The sequence below is a fragment of the Zonotrichia albicollis genome, unplaced genomic scaffold (genome assembly GCF_047830755.1).
Source record: "Zonotrichia albicollis isolate bZonAlb1 unplaced genomic scaffold, bZonAlb1.hap1 Scaffold_83, whole genome shotgun sequence".
In the NCBI taxonomy this organism is placed as follows: Eukaryota; Metazoa; Chordata; class Aves; order Passeriformes; family Passerellidae; genus Zonotrichia; species Zonotrichia albicollis.
Window position 1 is genome coordinate 5,451,472 of NW_027428460.1, and position 22,501 is coordinate 5,473,972.

The 22,501-nt window shown below is 51.9% G+C and overlaps 1 protein-coding gene and 1 long non-coding RNA gene across 2 annotated transcripts; both read left to right on the top strand.

Moving 5' to 3' along the window:
- Positions 1 to 8,538: 8,538 nt before the first annotated feature.
- Positions 8,539 to 11,656, top strand: LOC141728052 (uncharacterized). Its single transcript, XM_074534352.1, has 3 exons — positions 8,539 to 8,675; positions 9,945 to 10,009; positions 10,162 to 11,656. Exons 1-3 carry the CDS (start codon positions 8,539 to 8,541, stop codon positions 11,082 to 11,084), a joined length of 1,125 nt encoding a protein of 374 aa, XP_074390453.1. The 3' UTR covers positions 11,085 to 11,656.
- A 1,950-nt stretch (positions 11,657 to 13,606) lies between these two features.
- On the top strand, positions 13,607 to 22,036 carry LOC141728090 (uncharacterized). The gene is made up of 3 exons (XR_012578775.1): positions 13,607 to 13,746; positions 17,401 to 17,564; positions 21,540 to 22,036. It is a non-coding gene; the product is annotated as an uncharacterized LOC141728090 (long non-coding RNA).
- The last annotated feature ends 465 nt before the right edge of the window (positions 22,037 to 22,501 follow it).

Below are 22,501 nucleotides of genomic sequence, written 5' to 3' on the forward strand. Positions count from 1 at the left end.
GTTGCTGTGGTTAACCGGTGTGCCTCTGGCCATCGCCAAGCACCCAGCGCTGTTACTGATTTGTCCCTTATTATTCCTTATTAAACTTTCAAAAATTCTAAAGAGTGAGGCTCCTTTCTCACAAAACCCAAGGTGCTCACCCCTTGTTCTTCCCCCAAAGCCAGGATTTCTCAATCCTAAACTTCGGACGGAGGAGAAGGAGGCTGCGAGGAAAGGAAGATGCACTGGTGTGGAGTCCCATGGGAGTCTTAATCTCCCACCCATGGAGGACTGGTCCCCAATAAGAAGAGTAGATTTCAAGGTTATGGTGAGAAGCTTGCTTCTCCCATAGATCTCTGCAGGCACATGCTGATTTATGGAAAGTTATGTTACCCCAATTGCTCGTTTGCCTAATTACCCTAGTTCAACCCCTGTTACCCATTTGTGGTTAGTCCTTAGAATGGTCTCCCTCTCTGTCCCTCCATTGGCCCTAATTTACTGCATTCCTCTGCCCCTGTTTCCCCATTAGCTGACCCGACCCTTAACCCCTCCTTTGCACCATTTTCCCCCATATCCATAGGACCCTGACCCTCAGCTCCACCCTCACTATCCCATCCATATAAAAACCTCCTGTGCCCTCAGCTTGCACCCTTTGTCCCTGGGCCCTGTTCAGCTCTGTGCCCTGTTCCTGTACCAATAAACCCAGTTTGCTGCAGATCATACCCAGACCCATCCTGCCGACTTTGTCAGCTTTATAAAGCAGCCATGAGCTTCGGGCTCCGGAGTGCCGGACGCTCCAAGGGCCTCGGCAGCGCCAGGACGCTCCAGGCTGGGACAGCCAGGCAGGGCAGGAGGAATCACTGCCCCTTTCCCCTCTCTGCTGCTCCATCTCCCAGCCCAGCATCGCTGCAGGACAGCCTCACTGCCAACGCCATCCTGCCAGGGATGGACTGGGGGGATCTCCTTCCCTCTGCCATGGAGGCAAATCCCATCTTCTCCTTGTCCGCCCTCCTTCTCCTCATTCTGTCCTACATCCATCCACGTTCCTTTCCCATCTCCTTCCTCCCTTGTTCCTTCTTGTTCCTTCCTCTCCTCCTGCCTTTTCCTTTGCCCTTCTCCCTGTCTCTTCCTCTCCTTGTCCTTCCTCCCCCAAGCACTGAGCTGCGGATAGAGACAAGGGAGAACAAAACCCTGCCACAGAACCTCGTGGAAGAGGCCATTTGGAACAGCTCCACGGTGCAGGAATCCAACGGGGAGGAAAAGCGCCAGAGATCCCACACGAGGAGGGGTTGCAAAAGCAGCCCGGGGAGCTGTGAGGAGGTAAAACCCTCCATGTGCTGGGAAGGGTTTGGGGACTGTGAGAAGAGCTTCACGCAGGGCTCAGCCTATTCCTGGTGCCTCCAAATACGCCAGTGCCAGATGCAGAGATCCACGGGGCTGCAGCGATCCCCCTGCAGATCCATGGGGATGCAGAGATCCCCCTGCAGCCCCCGGAGCAGCCACGCTGGAGCACGGCGACGCCTGAGAGGAGGCTGTGACCCCATGGCCAGAGGGCCCCGCTGGAGCAGCTTGTCCCGGCAGGACTGACCCCGGGGCACAGTGACCCACGCTGCAGCACTTGGAGGGGACTGTGCCCCGTGGGATGGACTCAGCTTGGAGAAGTTCCTGGAGAAGTCTCTGGTGGGAGAGAGCCCAGGGTGCAGCAGGGGAACGACTCCTGTCCCTGAGCAGAGGGAGAAGCCCCGGGGCATGAACTGAGCCCGGCCCCATTCCCTGTCTGCGGCACTGCCGGGGTAGGAGGTGCAGCTGGAAGGAGGGAGGCGTGGGGGAAAGCTGGATTTAAGGATCTTCTCTTACTTCCTATTATCCTTCTCTGAGTATTGGGAGTTTTAGCCAGAAATGTCTCCCCTCCCCCACTCATCCACAGGGGTTTGGGGCGGTTTTCTCTTTTTGTGGGAAATCAAAGCGATGCACTGATGCTCCTAATTAGAGGCAGGAGAAGTGAGGCTCCAGGGCTTCCCGCTGAGCCGGAGCCACCGGAGCCGCAGTGCCGGGAAAGCCGTGCCGGGAGCTGCGGAGAAGTTTGTGTTTTCAGCTCAATCCCCCTCGGGCCCGGGCCCGTTCCAGGGCTGTTCCTCAGCTCCGGCTCTGCCCTCACGCAGCCCGGGGGGAACCTGAGAGCGCGGGGCGGGGCTGTGCCGAATGCAGAGCCCGCCCCTGGCTTGGATTGGGCGATGGTGCCGTCAGTCGTGGTTGTGGCGCGCTGATTGGTGGGGTGGGAGCGGGGCGAATCAGGGCCCCGGTGGCGGGCTGAGGGCGGCCGTGGCTGGGTAGCGGCGCCATTGTCTGAGCCTGTGCGTGTGCCGTGTAGTGCCGGCGGCGGAGCTCGGAGGCGGCGGCGGAGCTTGGAGGCGGCCGCAGCGCAGGTGAGAGCCGCGCTGGGTTGTGCGGGGGCTCGGGGCCGGCTGCGGGCCTCGGGGGGTGGCGGGGGCTCAGGCAGGTTCGTTGTGCCGTGTCCGGCCCGTGTTGCCGCTGGCGTGAGGGCACTGCGGGAGCGGCTGCCCGCGGTCTCCTTGCGGCCGCTGCCTCGGCAGGAGCCGCTGCCGGAGCAGCGCTGGCTCGGCCCGGTTGCTGTGGCTGGGACAGAGGGGGCTGCCCCGTGCTCGGGGCTGTGCGGGGAAATTCCCGTGGCTGGAGGTTTCTGTGCCCAGAGGAGACAGAGGAGTCCTGTAAAAGTGACTTTATTGCTGAGCAGAGGGAGAGGCCGTGGGGCATATGCCGTGCGCTCTCTGCCATTGTTGTAGTTCGCAGCCTCCTTTTTATCCTCATTTTCCCGGCTGTGTCTCCCTCTCCCTTTGCCCACTGGCTGAGGTGCTTGGAAGGTTCAGACCTCCCGATCCGCCAACTGCGTGTCCTCGTTAATGTGCACCCCCACTTTTGTATAACAGCTGATATTCACGGCTCTGTTCTTCTCGAAGTTCAGGAATTTAGCGGGTCTTTCTGTGAGCAGCAGTCCATGTTAATTAGTAACATTTATTGAAGCTGGTGGTTTCGCCCATTACTTCCTTATCTACGAGTCCCTGGCCCCTCGCTCAGCTGCTGAATGAGCTGCACTCTCAAGGTGTGGAGCATGGTAAAAAGATGAGAGTTGCTGTAGCACATCAGAGGAGAAACAGCATTCGTTTAATAACCCATGGTCTGCCGGGGAGCCACAAAACCGTGTCCCATTCCCATTCTTTCCGCATTTGAATCCGTACATGAGCTGCTTTCTTATTTCCTTTGTTATCTGTTTCACCACTTTTCCTTTGTCATCTATTTGCCAACAGCAGTTTGTGTCATTTAATTTTCCACAAACTCCTCATTTTTCTGCTAACAGATGATCTGATCCCGTCCCATGGTGAGGGGTTGTGTTCCTCATTGCAGTGGATTGGTCGGCAGGAAGGTCAGGAGATGGAGCTGTCTGGTTGGTTATTATTCCCAGGACAGCTTGTAATCTAATAATGCCGTTAAAATGAGAAATGGGTTCTGTGGCTCCTGATATGAATTGGTTCGGGTTCCCAGGGCCTGGTCCATGGTCTTGTAGGATTTGTTCTGGTAGCCTTTCAGCTTTTCCCCATTCTTGGCCGCTCTCACCAGCCAGGGCTGCATCAATTGACTGCTTTTGTCTAACTAAATCATTAAATCCTTGGATTCCCAACTGATTTCCTTGAATTTCTGGTAGCAAAAAATCCCCAGTGCTCTAATATATCCTATATAACACAGACAGTGACAGCACATGTTGGAGTGGGCAGAGGGATGATTCCCCCCAATTATTTAAAGTGACGTTTTCCCAACATTCTCCATGTGCTGTTTCCCTTTGCAGCTTCACCCGTTTGTGTTGCAGGGTCAGATATCCTCCCCCTGGGCTCTGCCTTGAGCTGTGCAAATTCCATCAGTGCCAGCAGGCAGAGCTTGGGGTGAGGGGCAGAGGGACTCAGCCCAATTCCTGTCCCAGGCAGGAGACCCAGGTGCATTGTCCACACTTTGCCCAGCAGTGTTCATTTGCATTTCTAAAGCTCCTCTGCAGGCTGCCTGGAATGGAGCTTCTCTTCCTGCTGCTGGGCAATGTTGATGTTTTGTTGCTGGTCGATATCTCTGTGGGTGTCTGTTGTGCTGTTCCCAGTCTGTTGGGATGTTAAACTGATCTCCATTGAGTGGTGTAACACCCCTTAAAAAAACCTTTAAAATTCCTTTCCCCAAGGCAAAGACAAACCAAGCCTGAGTAGAGAAATAAGGTTTAAAAGAACCGAAATCGGTACATTTTGCAGCAGTGCAATGGCAGGCAGCCCAGAGTGTGGGTGTGAGTGAGCCCCAGAGTGGAATTGTGCCCTGGTGTTCCCCAGCAGCTGTGGCAGTGCAGGCCCAGGCAGCGCTGAAGCTGCAGCAGTGGCAGCAAGGCTTGGCCCCAGTGGCTGGAGATGGCAGAGGAGGGTGGCCAGGATTGCAGAGGATTCCAGCCGAGGATCTGTGGGCAGGCGCAGGGGCTTGGCCCGCTGTGGAGCCATGGCTGCTGCTGCGTTGCCTTCAGGGCAGGCTCAGGGGCGGCTTCCCATCCTCCTGCTGCGGGCGGGAAGTGCATATCTCCGGGGCTTCAGAGCCCTTGAGGCCAGGCTGAGGGGTCCCCCCGTGTTGAGCTGTGCTGGCGGCTGTTTGTGGCCTCAGGGACACTTGGCATGGGCCCCTTGGCCACCAGTGGTGCTGCTTTGCACTCCTTAGGCAGGAGCCGATGTCCTGGCTGGGTGTTGGCAGCAGCAAAGTGCCAGGGCAGGCTGTGTGCCAGCCCAGCTTGCTGTGGGAGAATGTCCCTTGATATCTGCTCCAGTGGTTGCTGAAGCAGTGAGAATTGCTTTTGCCCCCCTGTTAAGTGCCATGGTGTCAGCAGAAGATATTGAAGCCTTCCTGCTCAGGGCATTTCAGTGCCAGGCTCTCACAGGCACCCACAGCTGCGTGGGTGGAGCTGAGCATTGGGCGGTGACCTGCGCTGTGTCTGATTCCCCTTCCTTAATAACAGCCTGTCTTGTAGCTCTTTTCCCTTCTGCTGCCCCTGCAGAGCCATCCACAAACACATTTTCTCCCTCAGACCAGGGAATGTCCCATCATCAATCTGTCCCAGCCTGGGTTTGGAGCTCTGTCCCTTGAGTGCAGTCCTGGGTTCCTTGCCAGCCCCTCTCCAGGCTGTTCAAACAGGAGGCTGGGTTAAACCCTTGCCCTGTCCTCAGTTCTGAATCCTCCTGTGCCATTGAACAAGTTTCATACTGTAATAACGAAGCCCTGCTCATCCATTTAGAGGCTCTTTTGGTTGTCAGAGCTTTAAGTTTATGCAGGACTTGAACTGTAGGAGATCCTGGTGTTGTCGTCAGTTTTCAGGCCTCAGTTCCCATGAAAGCTGTGTCTGCACAATTCTGCAGACAATGAGGCCACTCTCTGGCCACTGGGTTAAACATTTTAGCACAAGAATTCCTTAGGGAAGACCCTGTTTAACATCCACCTGAACTTGAAATTCTTTTTCCCTGTCGGGAAGGCCCAGGCTAGCTGCCTCAGTTAATCTTCATTTTAACACTTGAAAATTCTGTGTTTCCTCCTGCTGTCCATCCATCCAGTTTGTTGACTGGCAGGATAGGAGTGTTGTAGGGAGACATCCTTGGCTCCAAAAGCCCTGCCTTTAACAGGGACTCAATACCAGGCTGTGAGCCCTTCATTCCCTCTCTTGGAACAGGGTATTGGTTTTAGAAACCACTTGTCCTGGTTGCTTTAAAGTAAATTGTAGAGGCTCCAAATCTAGTTTTCCCTATATCCCTGGGACTGCCCACACTTCTGGATTCACTTCAGCATAGGCCTTGTCAATCTTTTCACTCAAAGGTAGAACAGAACTAGCCTCTGTATCCCCTTTAACAGTATTAAAACCCAGCTCACAAATTCCTTCCTAGATAATTACAACCACGGGAAGAAGAAAAACAAATTAATTGTATTCAAACCTTTCCCCCACAGCATCTAATAGTGGTTGAACAAATCATACCTGCTCATCTTTCCCACTCATTCCATTAAAAATTAAAATATTCCTTTACTATTTTCCCCTTTACGTCTAACATTGAGAGTGGATTGAGAGGCCCCTGTGTCCATCAGGAAATGCCTCCTCTGAATGCAGACCCACCCTGAATGTTCTCAAGGGCTGCAGTGTGGAGGGTCCCTGGTGTGATGGGAGCTGTGACAGCCCTGCCAATCTGTGTCCATGAAGGGGTGGACTTGCTGGTGCTGAGGGTGCTGCTGTCTGTGCTTGCAGTGTCCTTGTGCCCTGCAGCTGGAGCCCTGGTTCCTTGCCAGGGGCTGTTTGGGTGGGCTCTCCCCTGCCGAGGAGGGCAATGCCTCTGCCAGGTGCTTGTGGCCGAGCCCTGCCCTGGGTGCTGGGGCCCCCTTGGGCCCTGGGGTTGATCCCTCAGGGGCTGTAGGAACTGTGCCCTGGCCTTTGCCTTCAGCTTGGCCTTTTGCTGCTCCCTTCTTGCACTCACCTGCTGTGCCTTTGTGCCCAAGTGCTGCAGGGCCTTCTTGTGCCCCTCCTGCAGCCCCCTCAGTGCCTGTGGGTGCTTGTCTTGCTTTACCAGAGAGGTGTCTGCTCGGGAAGGCAGAAAAAGCCTCTCTTGGAATGGAGAATGCAAACCCCTCCCTCTTAATTTTTAGACTAGTGAAACCAAAGGGGTCTCAGGCAAAGATATGGGAATAGGAATACCAGTTCTTTACTAGTGTGTATAATAAAGCAAACAAACACCAACAGCTGCGGCACTGACAGCAAACAGAGCCCGGAGCCAGTCCCGGCCTTTGGGCTGCGGCGCTTTCCCCTTGGGTGCAGTTCCGGGCACGGCCGGCAGGGGCGCTGGTGGCTCCCGCGGGGCGGGGCAGCGCATCCCTCCCATGGGAACCTCTGTGAACGGAAATAAAGCAATCCCTTCATCTAACTCTTTCACTTTTTTAACCTCTATGGCCTTTCTCCCGTGTTTTGAGAAAGAATTTGGAGAGGGCTGCCTTTTTACTGAGCTCCTAGTGTTTCGATAAGGTGCTTCCTCTAGAGAGAGAGAGAGTTTCCCTGAACAGCCGGAGCTGTGGTTACCAAGGGGACGTAACTCAGAGCAGGACGGGGTCAGGGGAGGATATCCCGCCGAGGCTCGGTGGGAGTGTGGGCAGGGTCTGCTGCCGGAATCGGCAGAGGGGGATCTTCCCGTGGAGCCCGAGGCGGAGCGTGGGCAGCCCCCAGATGGCTGATGGCGGCTGATCCGGCAGCTCCGGCAGAGCAAAGGCAGGTGGGAGAGCCCGGCAGCAGCGGCGGTGCCCAGCGCAGGTGGCACGGGCAGGGCAGCCGGGGATGGGATGGCTGGGACCCCCCCTGGGTGCGGTGGGCGCGGTGAGCTCGGAGCAGGCGGCAGGACAGAGCAACCCCCATCTTCCCCAGCATGGGCGGCAGAGCGGCCGCGGGCCAGGCAGTGGGAGCAGGGCACACAAATTGAGCGACAGCGCCGGGGCGGGTGGAGCTGCCCTGGGCAGTGAGGCCGCACCTGGGATGGAAAGCGGGGCAGGCGGAGCTGAGGCGGGCAGCGAGCCGGGACCGGGACAGGCGCCTGGGCCGCGAACGGAGGGGGAAGACCTGCAGAGGATCCCACTCTCTTTCTGAGTTTTCCTTTTATTCCCTTCCCTTTCATTTCCCTTTTTATTTTCTTGTTTTTTCTCGGGTCTTTGTGATACTTCAAAGATTTTTATTCTTCTAAAATCATCTGTCTAATATATGGCATATTCTCTTCTAGATTAAATGGGATTTTTTACAAACAAATCCAGAGCCTAACAAATCTAAACTTATGCTTGGATACTTCGAAATGGTCGATGAGCTACCTCATGACCTCTAATACTGTTTTCCTCTTCACCTTTTTATTTATCGTATTGTAAATTAAGCATCTTTCAGTTACTTCCTATGCTACTCCCAAAATGCCAGTGCACCCATAGTTCCTTAGAAAATGATCGCACAAAGCTTGAGTATCCCAGTGGGTTTTTTGATGCATGTCTTCTAGTATTTTCTTAGAAGCACATTTTATTAAGAAATTGTCTTCTATCAAGAAGTTTCCATTTCCCGGATTTATCTTGTTCCCTTCCTGTTTTTTTTAATTCTTTTTTCTCCTCTGCCGTAAACTTTGAAATTTCCTTTTTTTCACTGTTTGGTATTTAATGTTAACATAACTCTTTCAGCTCCATTTTCTGCTGCATCCTTAACTTTGTGATGTTCCCCCAGTTTTCCCAGTTTGCCTCTCCTTTGGCTCGGGCCCGGTTCCCCCCACCCGCAGCGGCTGGAGCAGCCGAGAGCCCCGCGCTGCCCATCCCGACCTGTCCCGGCTCCATCCCCGCTCCTCCCACGGGCTGCGAGGGCTGCGGGAACGGGGCAGCGAGGGTGTGGCTGCTGCTGGGGGAGGAGGAGGAGGGAGGGAAGGGCAGGGATGGAGGGGGAGGAGGAAGTGGGATTAGGGAGGAGGAGCAGGGGGAGGGATGGAAGAGGAGGAGCGGGAGGAAGAGGAAGAGGAGGGACAAAGGCAGATGGAGGCTGAGCTGAGGGAACCACGCCATCGATCCCTGCGTGAATTCGCAGCCCCCACCTGTGGGATCATCGCCCCCCCATCACGCTGGTGAGCGAGGAGGGGGAGCTTGGCCCGGATATCCCGGGGGTCCCTGCGTTTTTGGGCATGTTTGGAGAATGAAGCAGTCCAAGGCTGAGCGGAAAAGGCCCCTTGGGGGGACACCGGGGGGTGGCGGTGGCGGCTGCCGGCAGAGGCAGCCTGGAGGAGCAGAGCCCTGTGTGCCCCAGGAGCCCAAAGTGGGGAGCCCAGAGAGGGAGAGCACCGCCATTGGCGGGAGCCTCAAGAGCCTGGAGAGGGGCAGGGGAGACTCCTTGGAGCCGCTGCAGCCCCGAGCAGAGAATGAGGGGAGAAGGGAGCCCGGGAGCCCAAACAGCCCCGGCATCCCAAAATGGGGAGAGCGAAGCGGGGGGAGCTTTTGGCATTGCTGGGACTGCCAGCAGCCTGGGCAGGGCGGGCACCGAGGAGAAGGGGGACCCCCAATCCAAGCGTGACCCCAGCAGCTGGGACAGGGGGAACCCCCGAACACCAGAGAGGAAGGACCAGGGACGAGGAACTCCTGGGAGGCTTTTTCAGGGCTGAATTTGGGTGTTTGGGAAGTTTTTCTGGAGCTCAGGTGGCCAGTGATTGTAGAGATGGACTCGGGCACAGGGACCTTCAAACTCAATGTGTGTTGGGGAAGATGAAACAGGAAAGCCTTATAAATATGATTGTCTGGCAAAAGACTTTGAGAATATAGAAAGTGTAAGGAAGATTGAAATGAAAGCAAGCTTTGAGATACATCAGTTAGTGAACAACCGGAAAACAATGGTATGGCCCGACTGAAGGTAATCCCCTTTTCATGAAAAAATTCGCTCTTCTTGCAGACAGATCCAAGGGTCAGAGCAGACCCTACTGGCTCAGCAGAAAGGATCCAAAGAGGAGTTTTTAGGGTTTAAAATGTAACACAGTATGGTGATGTAATGACTTTTACAGGCTGAATGTAAATGCTATAGGATTTGTATCGTGTACTAGTCTGCTAAGTGAGAAATAGAATATTCAACACAGAAGAAAATTTATTGTATTGTAACGGGAACCTTACACTCTTACGCTCTTCTCCTCTTACTCTGTTACCCTCTCACCCTCTCTACCCCACTCTTCTCTCGGGCCTGCTCCGAGCTGTGCCTGGCAGCTCCAAGCAGGGCCCTGCACCCAGGCGCTTTGCAATAAACCACAAGTTCCACGCCCTGGCTGCAGAGCTCTCTCGTCTCTGTCCGTCCCGACCGTCCTACCCCCCGACACTCCTACAAATGCTCTCATCCCTTGTTTTCCCCAAACCAGGATTGCCCATTGCCAACCCTGGGAGGCTGCGAGGAAGAGGAAGATGGCCCGGGACACCGAGGCAGGTGAGGAGGAAGTCAGTGCCCCTTTCCCCTCTGTGCTGCTCCATCTCCCAGCCCAGCACGGCCCCGGCTGCAGCTCAGCCCTGGGGGATCTCCTTGCCCTTGCCTGTGGCACGGAGGCAAATCCCATCCTGTCCTTGTCCTTCCTCCCCCAGAGCAGGAGCTGAGCATGGAGAGCAGGGAGGACAAATGCCCTCAGCAGAACCTGGTGGAGGAGGCCGTTTTGAGCGGCTCCATGGCACAGGAAGCCAATGGGGAGGAAAAGTCCCGGAGATGCCGCACGAGGAGGGGCTGCAAACGCAGCTGGCGGGGATCTGAGGGGGAAAGAGCCAGCCCGGGCCGGGAAGGTGTCCGGAGATGGAGCCAGAGCTCGGAGCTGGTGCTCCATGAGCAGCTCCATGGTGGGGAGAAGCCGCACACGTGCGAGGAGTGTGGGAAGAGCTTCAGGTGGAACTCTGAGCTCATCAGGCACCAGAGGATCCATTCTGGGGAGAAGCCCTATGAATGTGGAGAGTGTGGGAAGAGCTTCAGCCGGAGCTCCATCCTGAACGAGCACCAGAGGACCCACACTGGAGAAAGGCCGTACAAGTGTTCCGAGTGTGGGATGTGCTTCAGCCAGAGCTCCAGCCTGATCACGCACCAGAGGAGCCACACTGGGGAGAGGCCCTACGAGTGTTCCAAGTGTGGGAAGGGGTTTAAGACCAGCTCCAATCTCCTCCAGCACTATCGGATTCACAGAGAGGAGAGGCCCTTCCAATGCCCCGACTGTGGGAAAGGATTCCTGTGCAACTCCCACCTCATCAGACACCAGCGCATCCACACAGGGGAGAGGCCCTACGAGTGTTCCAAGTGTGGGAAGAGGTTTCCGACCAGCTCCCATCTCCTCCGGCACTATCGGATTCACAGAGAGGAGAGGCTCTTCCGCTGCCCTGACTGCGGGAAGGGATTCAAGCACAACTCCACCCTCATCAGGCACCAGCGCATCCACACAGGGGAGAGGCCCTACGAGTGTCCCCAGTGTGGGAAGAGCTTCTCCAGGAGCTCTAACTTGACCCAACACCAACGTAGGCACCACTAAGGGAAGCCCTGCGAGTGCCCCGAGTGCAGGCAGAGCTTCGTGCGCTGCTCCAGCTCCATCCCCCACTGGAGGAGGCACTTTGGGCACAGCCCTGGTCACTGACATTCCCTGTGATCCATGTTGGGAACACACCTGGCTGCTTCGCCTTTTGGTTTGGCCTTAATTTTCCTCTGCTTCACCTTCATCCTTTAAAAACACCCCAAACTCGTTTAAATGAAGGAAATTCATCAAATATATCTGAAGTTCCATAATTTCTCATTTGTTTTAGAGGGAATTTAGGATTTGGGGATGCGTTCTGTGTGGAGTGCTGCTGTTGCTAAGAGTCAGGAATTTGATCTCCCCCTCCTTATGATGCTAAGAACTCCTCCCCTGACCCAAACCCCAACTCCACCCTTGGGATACCCTGTAAAAATTCCATGGCCCTGCCTTTCACCTGCCTTTCAGAGTTAAGAAATAGATTCCCAAAGGATCAGCCCTATTCCCACTGTATTCTAAGAGGATGAACTTGTTTCACTGGATTCCCGGAGGATTCTGACTCTTTCACTGTTTTTTTTTTTTGGTTGTACTACTGCATTTGTCTTTTTAATTCTTCTTAATAAAGAACTGTTATTTCTATTCCCATATCTTTGCCTGAGAGCTCATTAATTTCAAAAGTATTTAATATTTTTATAGTATATTATTATTATTTTTTTATTACTACTACTACTAATAATAATAATAGTAGTAGTAAAAGCAAGGGAGTTTACATTTTCTATTTCAGTGGAGGCTCCTGAAATGGGGAGACACCCCCAAGGATGGGCTGTGTAATATAGTTCCTAAAATATGTAAATTAGTTTATGGATATGCATGAGGGTCTATGGATATACAAGAGGCTGATGTAATGAAAACCATACTAATTAGGGGTGTCCCCGAAAATAACTAGGGGAGTCTTGGTGGCCATAACAACTTTTGCTCAGTTGTCCTTGTCTCCCATGACATCAGCCTGTTGCATATTTATCGACTTTTTGCATATCCATAAAGTACTTTACATACTCCAGGAACAAAATTGCCTTCATCCTGTTTGGGGGGGTCCCACCTCCCTCCCAGCTCAATTTGGGATGTCACATCCACCTCCCAGCTCAGTTTTGGGATCCCATCCCCCTCCCACCTCAATTTGGGGGTCCCATCTCCCTCCAAGCTCAATTTTGGTCTCCCACCCCCCTCTTTTCCCCACTCTCCCCTTTCCGATCGTTCCCCCAATCCCCTCCCCATTGTTTGGCTTTAGGGGCTTCAGGCCCCTCCTTCTCCGATTTGGGGTCCCGACCCCGTTTTGGATTAATTTGGGGTACCCAGCCCATCCCCAGGGTCACCTTCCCCCCCTTCACCAAATTCCGCTCCTCGGAACTGATGAGTCATCAGCGAGACGCGCTCTGATTGGCTGGAAATTACCCCGCGCTGTCTGTGATTGTTTACCGCAGTGAGAGGCCTTGGTCTGTGGCTGGCAAGTTATGAGTCAGAGTCCGGCCGGGCGCTGATTGGCTGAAAATCGCTGGGCGGGGCCAGTGCTCTGAATTTGTGCCCAGCAAGTGGAACGTCATCAGTGCCACGCGTTTTGATTGCTCGGGATCTGGTTTGGGGTGAAGACGGGAGGAACTGGGCTTTATTTGGGGTTTATTTGGGGTTATTTATGGACTATTTAGGGTTTATCTTGGTTTTTACTTGGTTTATTTCTGTTGTTTTGGGGCTATTTGGAATTATTTGGGTGTATTTAGAAGTATTTGTGTTTGCTTGGGATTATTTGGGTTTATGTGGGTTTATTTGGAATCATTTGGGGTTCTTGGGGTTTCTGTTGGTGTATATGGGGTTTTTTTAGGTGTACTTGATATCATTTGGGGATTTTTGGGTTTAGGTTGACTTTTTTGTTTGTTTCCCAAGGATTATCTTGATTTGTTTGGGGTTTTTTGGGGTTCCTTAGGGTTTATTTCGAGTATTTTGGGGTCATTTGGCGTCACGGGGGTTCAAAAAATCTGGGAATGTGTCTACTGCAAAAATTGGGAATTTTTCCTTAAAAATCCAAGACTTTTTCCCCAAAAAATGGGGTTTGTTCCGTAAAAAATGCTGGGCATTTCCCAGCCAATAGCGACGTGCCCCGCTCCAAACCATCCAATCACCACGCTTCATCTCCCAAATTAATGAATCACAGCGCAGCCCGCCCCAAACCAACCAATCACTGCACGCCTCCCCTCAGCTACTCCCACCTCTCCTAAGCTGAACCAACCAATCACCGCGTGTCTCCCCTTTGTAACTCCCGCCTTCTTTGCCTCTATCAAACCAATCACCACACGCCTCCCCTCGGCAAAGCCTGCCTCCCCCGCCCATCTACTGTCAATCACCGCGCCCTCTACGAAACCAACCAATCACCGGCCAACTCCCCTCAGAAACTCCCGCCCTCCTCGTTCCGCTCCAGCCAATCAGACCCGAGCATGAAGCAGCGCCCCCTGACCCCGGGGCTGGGCATGGAGCGGGCGCCCCCTCCACCCTCGCCGCCCCCCGGGACCCCCTCAGGGACCCCCGGGAGCCGCCCCGGGCTCGGGCGGGTCCTGCGGGAGGCGCTGGAGAGAGCGGGGGAGGCGCTGGGAGAGGACGGGGGGCTCCGGCAGCTGCTGAGGAGGCGCAGGGACAGGTGAGGGGTCCTGGAGGGGTCGTGAGGGGAATTTGGGGAGGGGTCTTGAGGAGGTTTGGGGGGGATTTGGGGAGGGTGTGGGGGGAACTTGAGGGGGTTTTAGCGGGGTCTGGGGGTGCTGGGGGAGCTTTTGGGGGGAATTTGGGGAGGGGTCCTCAGGGGGTGTCACGATCCGTCCTCCTGGACGGGTTTCGTGATGGTTCGTGGATTTGATCTCAGGGTGCAAAAAGAACCAACACAGTACAAGGGGGTTTGCAATGATAATCGAAACAAATGCACCTTTATTGAATGAGCACAGCAAAATGCGATAGAGGGATTAAGGGAGAGAAAAAGATGGGGGAAGAGAGAGACAAAAGAGAGAGAGAGAGAAAGAGGAGGATAGAGCTACCAAACGCAGAGACGAAGTCCTTTGGTCCCGTCCAGTTGAGGGTCTGCCTGTTACATCTGGGAGATCTCGAAGTCTCTCGCTAACTCGGAGGTTTTTGTTATGATAACTCTATTGGAAATTGCAAGGGAGGGGAAAAAGATACAATAAGTAATAGATGTAACAGGTAGTCGATGCTCTCAGCAGCAAACGAGAGCCATTGTCTTCTTGGTGCAGCGGTCACAACCTGCAGGCAAACATCTCGCTTTGGTCAGCTTGCCTCCCCCACACACCTGCCCCGGGCTGGGGGTTTCAGTCCCAGTCCTTGGAAGGAGCAGAGGGGCCTTTTCACATGGGGGTTCCATGTCTCAGTCCTTGATGGAGAGGCTCCTTCCATCTCAGTCTGTCTGTCCCGGTGGTTGTAAAACAGGTGAGGGTCTTCTGTGCGGGGACCACCTGAAACTCAGGAGAAGTGCAGCCAGGCCGAGAGGTGGGACAGCTCCCAAGGCTGTTGTTGCACAAAGGGCATGGTGCCCCTTCCTCTTCTCATTGGGCTCAGTGTAGCACACAGCAAACAACACCTGTGAGAACAATAACTTTGCTCTGTGCTTTCAGGTCTCAGGCACATGACTTTCTCCTTTGGAGCCAGAGATTTCAGACAGGGGGGTCTTCTCTTCAGTGGTCCCCCAATGATAATCATGAGGCAGATGAGGGAAAATCCGGACAGACTCTCACACGACACCGTTACTCATGATTGTCTTGAGGGATCTTCATCAGCAGAACTCTGGAGCATCATTGATGAGTCTGCAGAATTCGCAGTACGTTGGTAGCATAACCTGGAAAAATAGAGATGACAGAAAGAGAGGAAAAAGAGAGAGAAGGAAAAGAAAGGATGGGAAAAGGAGGGGAAAAAGGGAAACAATAAACAAACATATTTAATATTGATTATCATAACAATTTTCATAAATGGTTGATTAATTAAAACAATACTACTTTTATAACAATTTTCAAATGTTTGAAACCAGTCACAAATAATCCAAAGCAAAAGCAATAAACAAATCATAATATAAGCATTCATTTTAAAAAAGATTTTCTAAGAGAATTCACTAAAAATCTAAAGTAATTCCCACAAAATCATAAATGGAAATTAGGAATTATTCCAAAACACATAGGCTTCATTCATAATTGCTTTGTGTCAAAGTCTTGGGGATGTCCATAGTGTAGAGGACATCAGCCAAGTTGTGTGCATTAACTATAGACATCAATCTTGTCAGCTCTTTCATGCTCCAATTCATAATGAATGGGACTGCTGATAAAATAAAACCAAACAGAATTAGAATCAAAAGGATAACAATGGCATGGCACACACTGTTCAGGGCACCCGTGGCAGTAGGAGATCACCTAAAAGAGTATCCCACCACCTGTGCTTGGCATCTTCCTCCACTCTTTCCATGACACGATGTATCTGTCTCACATTGTGATGAACAGTCACCAGGGTTTTCTGTCTGTTTTTCTGAATCTTCTCCAGGATTTCAACCAAGTCTCGATGGAGCAGCAGTTGTCTTACCAAAGTGAGATTCATCCCAATAGGAGTAGGCATCAGTTTGTGAATCAGTGTGTAGTTAGATTGCAACAGGTAGTGAGAGGTAAGTGGAGCTTCATAAGAGAAATCACATCCTGTAATCTTGGTAAAGTTTCAAGCACAGAAATTGGAAAGATTTTTAGTATCTACTACAACATTCTCTACGAATACAAAATCACAAATGGTTCTAAAGCATGCACATCTATTGCCTATGTATATAAGGACTGTTTCAGAAATCTCATTAGGACAAATTTCAAAATGACAGATATTTTGCTCTGTGTCTAAACAAATGTCGTGAGCTCTGATTGCATTGATTTCACAGATGAGCCCTTGTTGTTCTCGGACAATACAAGATTCTAAATTGACAGTTTGCCATTTCTCACCAATTTGACGGTCCCATTCTCTATGGGATAGAGAACAGCTCCGTCATAATTCAGTTCTAATGCTATAACAGGGAAAATCAAATGCTCTGAGGCATTGTGTATGGTTAACACAAAAACTGGCTGTATTTGCAATGGGGTGATAGGTAAAATTCACTAAGTTCCACCAGGATTGGAATTCTCTTTCAAAGTAAGTGGCATTGTCCCAAATTATTTTCCAAATTTTAGTGAGAAAAGTGCCTTCTTCACCTGCTCTTATAATTGAGGCAGCAACTGACTGCATCCACAATTGTGCCTGGATACAGCTGAGAGCCAAAGAAACGTTGTTTTGTGTAGAACCGAGTGCATCAATAATCAATTTGTGATCATTTACATTTACTTTCTCCCAATTTGGTAAAATGTTTGATGGCAATTACTGATTCCCAATGCCAGTAAGGATGACTTCTATGGTTGTTGTAATTTGGTCAAATCTCTGGATGTGGCAGCCAATTTACATGTTACGTGTAAAATCATCACCTGGTGTTACCATAAAGGGAAGGGAAAAGATGAAAAGATGATTTCTGTTGTCCATCTCTAGTGTTATCATGGTTTATCAGGTCTTCATATCCCTCAGAGTTCTTCTGTAAAAGTAAACACAACAGACTCTGCCACGAATAGGCAGAAAAGTTAGAACAATGGAATTGTCAGAGACATTTTGAACAGCAGTGGTACTTCCCCTACAGCAGCAGGGGCTCCACCAAAACAGGTTGTCCAGGGTGATGTGCTGGGTTCTTGAAATCATCTGGTCCCCATAGTGAAGGAATTATGCTTGGAGCTGTCGGGCAAAAAGCAGTGATTTTGGAACACCCATTTACCCCCCATCTATAGTAAGAGGTGTGAGAAGTCCATTTAATCTTTTCACCTTCTGCCCAATCCTGCACACCTTTGACAGTAAGTGAGAAACATTATCAGATTGAATTTTCTGTGGTTTTAGGAAAATTGCAAAGCATCCTTGCATTGCTTTAACAGAATTATCTCCTGTAGCTCTTTTAAAAGCATCAGCCTGGACCAACCCAAATATGAACACAGCAGAGGACTCGGTGTAAATACAGACAAGAAAAGAATTCTGTCCCTCACGCTGGAAAATACTGCAGAAAGTTAACAGTTCCCCAGCGTGAGCACTGCCTTGTCCCTCTCTGTTAGCAGAAGCAGAGGAGAAAGGAGGGGTTGCTTTAATCACAGAGGCAATTTTGTCTTGGCTGCTATCCAAGCTCTCCGTTTCTTGTATTGCTAAGATTTTTTCCACTCCTATGAGAGCTAAGCTAACCACAAACAATCCTTTTTCCCAGGTAGTGTATCTTTTCTCAGCATCTTTGAAGCCACGGGAATAGAAACCAACAGGCCTTGTCGGACCCTCAGGACCCCGCTGCCAAATGTGCGCTGCCAGCCCTGAGGAGGCAAATTCCCACTCCACCTGAAAGGGGTCTGTGGGATGGACAGGGCCCAGTGCTTGGTGAGATGTTGCTTCAAAAATCAGCAATTGCAATGCTGCCTCCTGAGAAGGAATCCAATCCCATTTCACCCCTTTGCTCAGCAAGTCATAAAGGGGAACAAATGGGTCATTCTGGTTACTAAGAAATCTATCTGGTGTTTCTACAGGAGATACAGCTACTATGGTTTTTTGAAGGAGAGTGGTTGTAGGTTTAAGTGTTTCTGAAAGCCCTAGAATTAAAGGAGCCGCAATTTCAGGCTTTACAAGTGATTGGATTGGTAACTCATAGCTTGTAGTTGATTTTCTTTCATGCATCATTTGCAAGCAAGCAGCTTTGTGAATGTTTTCCAGGGGTTGGCCGGGGGTACCAGCTCTGGTTAAAAGGTCTCCCCTTTCCAAGGGATTGAGGCCCTGCCCAATGAGCTGCACACTGAGTCAGGGACCATGGGATGCGTCTGTCTCCCGTTGTTAAGCACACCCCATGTCCCCAGCACCCACCAGCTGCTTGTTCTGACAAGAGAATCTGATCTCCCCTGGTGAGAGACGCTTGGCATTTGTGTTCTGTTTTGGATTTGTGGGGGAGAAACCCGTACTGCTTTGCAAGTTTTGTTAATTCAGTGGCAGTGTACGGGATTTCTTTGGTGGTTACATGCAGGTCAAGATCCTCATTATTGATATAGCTGCATTCTGTTTTAATTAGAGGTTTTGTGTTATTGTAACAACAGTGTTCCCCACAATTTTTCATCACAGCTAATTCTGTTTGATTAATGTGAGGAGTTTCCTTCTCCTCTATCTCTTGTGAGGAAACAGCGTTCTGTGAATTTTTAACATGTTCCTCTCTCAAGGCAGCTCGTAATAAATTATTTTAATTTCTTTCTTCATCAAATTGTTTTTGCAAAACTTCAACTGGATTTTGAACGGAGTCTATTGTAGCATTTTCCTCACTTCTTGACTTAAAGCGAGTTTCTATGGCTGCTGTGAGCCAAACTCCCAAAACTGAGCAATGGAGGGTTTTATTTTTGCCCAGGTTTAATGTTGAAAAGAACATATCCTATCAATAATATTTTCTAAATTAAACCAATTGCAGTTTGCCCATTCTTCTCCTCATGGAGAAGATATGGCATTGTATTTAGCAAGCAGAGAATAAAATTCAGCTTTACCTTTTGCACTGAGGTTTTGAGTCATTTTGTGAAGGGACCAAAACCACAACAGGGAGGTGCAAACTTAAGTTACACAATCACACAGCTTTGCTGTGTTCCCCTTTGCTTCCCTGGGTGGGTGAAGAGACAGAATCTGCCTGGGAGGCCCTGCTTAGTTTCTTTAGGTTGCCCGTTCCTTCCCAGACAGTGCAGATGCACACACACCCCCACAGTCACACACACAAAACAGTTATTTTGTAAAGGGGCTCAAAAACTTCGACAGGGAAATACTGATGTAAGTTACACAACCACACAGCTCTTGCTGTGTTTCTCCTCACTTCCCTGGGTAGGTGAAGGGACAGATCTGCCTGGGAGGCCCTTGCTTAATTTCTTCAAATTGTCTCTTCCTTCCCAGACAGTGCAGATGCACACCAACACAACAGAAACAGTTCCCCCTTTTGCACGGAGAGATCATTTGTGAAATTCTGGAGACAGAACCCTCAGCAGAGTATGGGGATTGCTTTTCACCTGTGTGTGTGCAGATTGCAAGAAATTCGAATCACACCCCCTGTGCTGTGAAACTTCCTTCCCCTGGTACAGACTGCACACAGCCCTGCAAACCCCTCTGTCTGTCAGAATCCTGTCCATGACACCAATTTAATGTCACAGCCCGTCCTTACGAACAGGTTTGTGATGATTCGTGAATTGATCTCAGAGTGCAAAAGAACCCGACACGGCACAGGGGATTTGCAGTAATAATCAAAAACCAATGCATCTCTATTGAATGACCACAGCAAAATGCGTTAGGGGGAATTGGGGAAAAGGGGAAGAATAAGAAAAAAGAGGGAGGAAGAGAAAGGAAGTTATAGAGCTACCAAATGTAGAGAGATGAAATCCTTTGAAGTCTTCAGTCAACAGAGTTTGCCTGGTCATGTCAGGGGAGATCTCAAAGATTCTGATCAATTCAAACTCCTATTACAGTCTTTTTAAATGGGGTAAGGGGATGACTCTTGAAATTGAATCAGAAGTAGAAACGAATACTCTGTTGTAATTTCTGGGGGGAAAAAAAAGGTATTGCAGAAGGGTACGAACAGTCCATGTTCTCAGCAGTGGGTGAGAGCCATTGTCTTCTTGGTCCAATGGCCGCAGCTGCAGGCAAACATCTGGCTTTGGTCAGCTCGCCTCCCCACACGCCTCCCCTGGTTGGGGGTTTCAGTCCCAGCCCTTGGGAGGAGGGGGAGCTTCTCCACATGGGGGTCTCCTGTCTCAGCCCTTGAGGGAGAGGCTTCTCCCATCTCAGTCCGTGCCTCACGGTGGTCGTGAAGCAGATTTGCAGTTTTCCGTGAGGACCACCAAAATAACCCCAGAAAAGTCCAGCCAGGCCCAGAGGTGGGGAAATTCCAGGGCCATTGTTGTGAAGCGGGTGCAAGGGAAGAAAAGGGCAAGGTGTCCCCCTTCTCCTTTTCATTAGGTTCAGTCTTCCATGGAAACAAACCCACCTGCAAACTACAGCTGGGCAAGCCAAGGGCTTTGCTCAGATCTCAGGGTCTTGGTGAACAACTCTCCTGAGCGAGACCAGGATTCCAACCAGGGTCTTTTTTGGTGGTCCCAGTTTCTGCTCTTTTCACAACGATCCTGAGGCAGATGAGGGAAACTTCGGACAGAGACTGACACCATCCTCAGCCACCCCCAGGGCAGTGCGGGCCAAGCCCAGGGACACTGCAGGGCCATGGGGACACCGCACAGGTGCCACCAGGGACACGGCACTGCCACCTGTCCAGTGGCACCAGTTCAATGCCAGTGTCCCTGTGCCACTGCCACCAGTGCTGTCCTGGTGTCCCCAGTTCCATCCCAGTGCCAGCAGTCCAGTGCCACCAGCCCAGTGTCCCCAGGGCTGCCCCACTGTCACCACCCCAGTGTACCCAGTTCAATTCCAGTGCCACCAGTTCTGTTCCACTGTCACCACCCAATGCCACCGCTCGGTGTCACCAACCCAGTTCCAGCCCAGTGTCCCCAGTCCTGTCCCAGTGCCACCAGCCCAGTGCTCCCAGTGCCACAGCCCCCCCCCCATTGTCCCCATACCAATGTCACCAGCCCAGTGCCATCAGTTTCAGCCTAGTGTCTCCAGTCTCATCCAAGTGCCCCTCATCCTGTCCCAGTGTCCCTGTCACAATGTCACAGTTGTGTCCCAGTGTCTCCATTCCAGTGTCACCAGATGTGTTCTGGTGTCACCAGTTCCACCCCTGTGCCACCAGCCCAGTGTCCCCAATCCCTTCCTAATGTCCCCATCCCAGTGTTCCCTCCCAGTGTCCCCAGTCCTGTCCCAGTATCCCTGTCCCTGTGCCACTAGTTCCAGCCCAGTGTCCCCAGTTCCAGCCCAGTGTTCCTGTCTCAGTCCCATCAGCCCAGTGCCACCAGGGATGTCCCAGTGTCACCAGCCCAGTGTCTCCCAGGCTGTCCCAGTGCCACCACCCCAGTGCCACCAACCCAGTGTCCCCAGTTCCATTCCAGTGTCACCAACCCAGTGCCACCAGTTCTGTTCCACTGTCACCAGCGTTTTGGGGGTTTTGGGGGATCCCAGGTGAGGTTTGGATGTCCCAGGGGAGGTTTTGAGGGTCTCAGCTGAGGTTTCTAGGGATTTGGGTCTTCCCAGTTGAGAATTCCCAAAGATTTGGGGCTTCCCAGGTGAGAACATGGGCCAGGGGCTCAGAGGGGCTGAGGGGGGAGGGCGTGGGGGCGTTCTGGGGGGCTCCAATCAATGGGGGGTGTCCGGATGGTGCTGAGGGAGAGGTGTGGTGAGTGTGAGGGGGGCTCTCATGGATTTGATGCCTCAGGTTTTGGCTTTTCTGTTTTTTAGATTCTGTGCTGCTTTACTTTATGTGTCGGGGCTTCATATTAAGGGATGCTGAGCTCTGTTCACAGAGCAGGGAGACAAAACAATTCCTGCTCTAGCTGGGAGCCCAAGGACAAATAATCCAAACTTCAGGCCCAAGAGCATAAACAACGGGCACTGAAGAGAGAAAAACAAGAAGGATGGGACTTCATCAGCCAAAGCTATAATTGGACAATTAACTCCAACATGCAAATGGAGCAGAACTTATAAAAGTGACAGACCTCGTGACCGGCCGTCCATTTTGTGGCCATTTTGGTTCATCTTGGGCGTAGCCCTGGCTGGGCTCTTGTTCTGCCCAAGGTGTATCCACGGAGGCCTTTTAACAAATGCCTGCTTTACTGTGTAACCGTGTCTGGCCTCTGTTCTAGGTCAGCCTTGTGAAGGCCTCAGTTTGTGGCGAGCACGAAGGGAGCCGAGGCACCTGGGCAGGGCTGGAGCAGAGGCAGAGGAAGGTGCAGCTGCTGCCCGCGGCACTGGCAGGGCCCAGGTGCGGGGCAGAGGGTGCGGGAGGCCGAGAATCTCGGGAGGAGCAAGAGAGGCGTGAGCGGCTGCAGGGGCGCTGTGTTTATCGGGTGAGCGCGGTGGGAAGGGGCGTTTTGTGCTCGGGAGCGCAGCGGGTGCGGGGCTCGCTGTGCCCCGGGCCAGGGAGGGCGGGCGCTGTGAGCAGCGGGGTTGGATTGCGGGGCTGGGCTTGGCCTGGGGCCGGCGGTGCTGGCGCAGGGATCGTTCCCGCACCGCCGCTCCGGAGCGTTGCGATCGGAATCTCGCTCTTTCTCTCTCTCGTTGGTTCTTTATTTTCTACTCAGAACTGTTAAATGCCGTGTGTATGTTCTGCTGCGAGTGCTGTAGTGATAATATCCCGAGAGATAGTCCTGTAGGATTAGCACTGAGAAACTGGGGAGCCCTTACCGGGGGGAGCCTTGTTT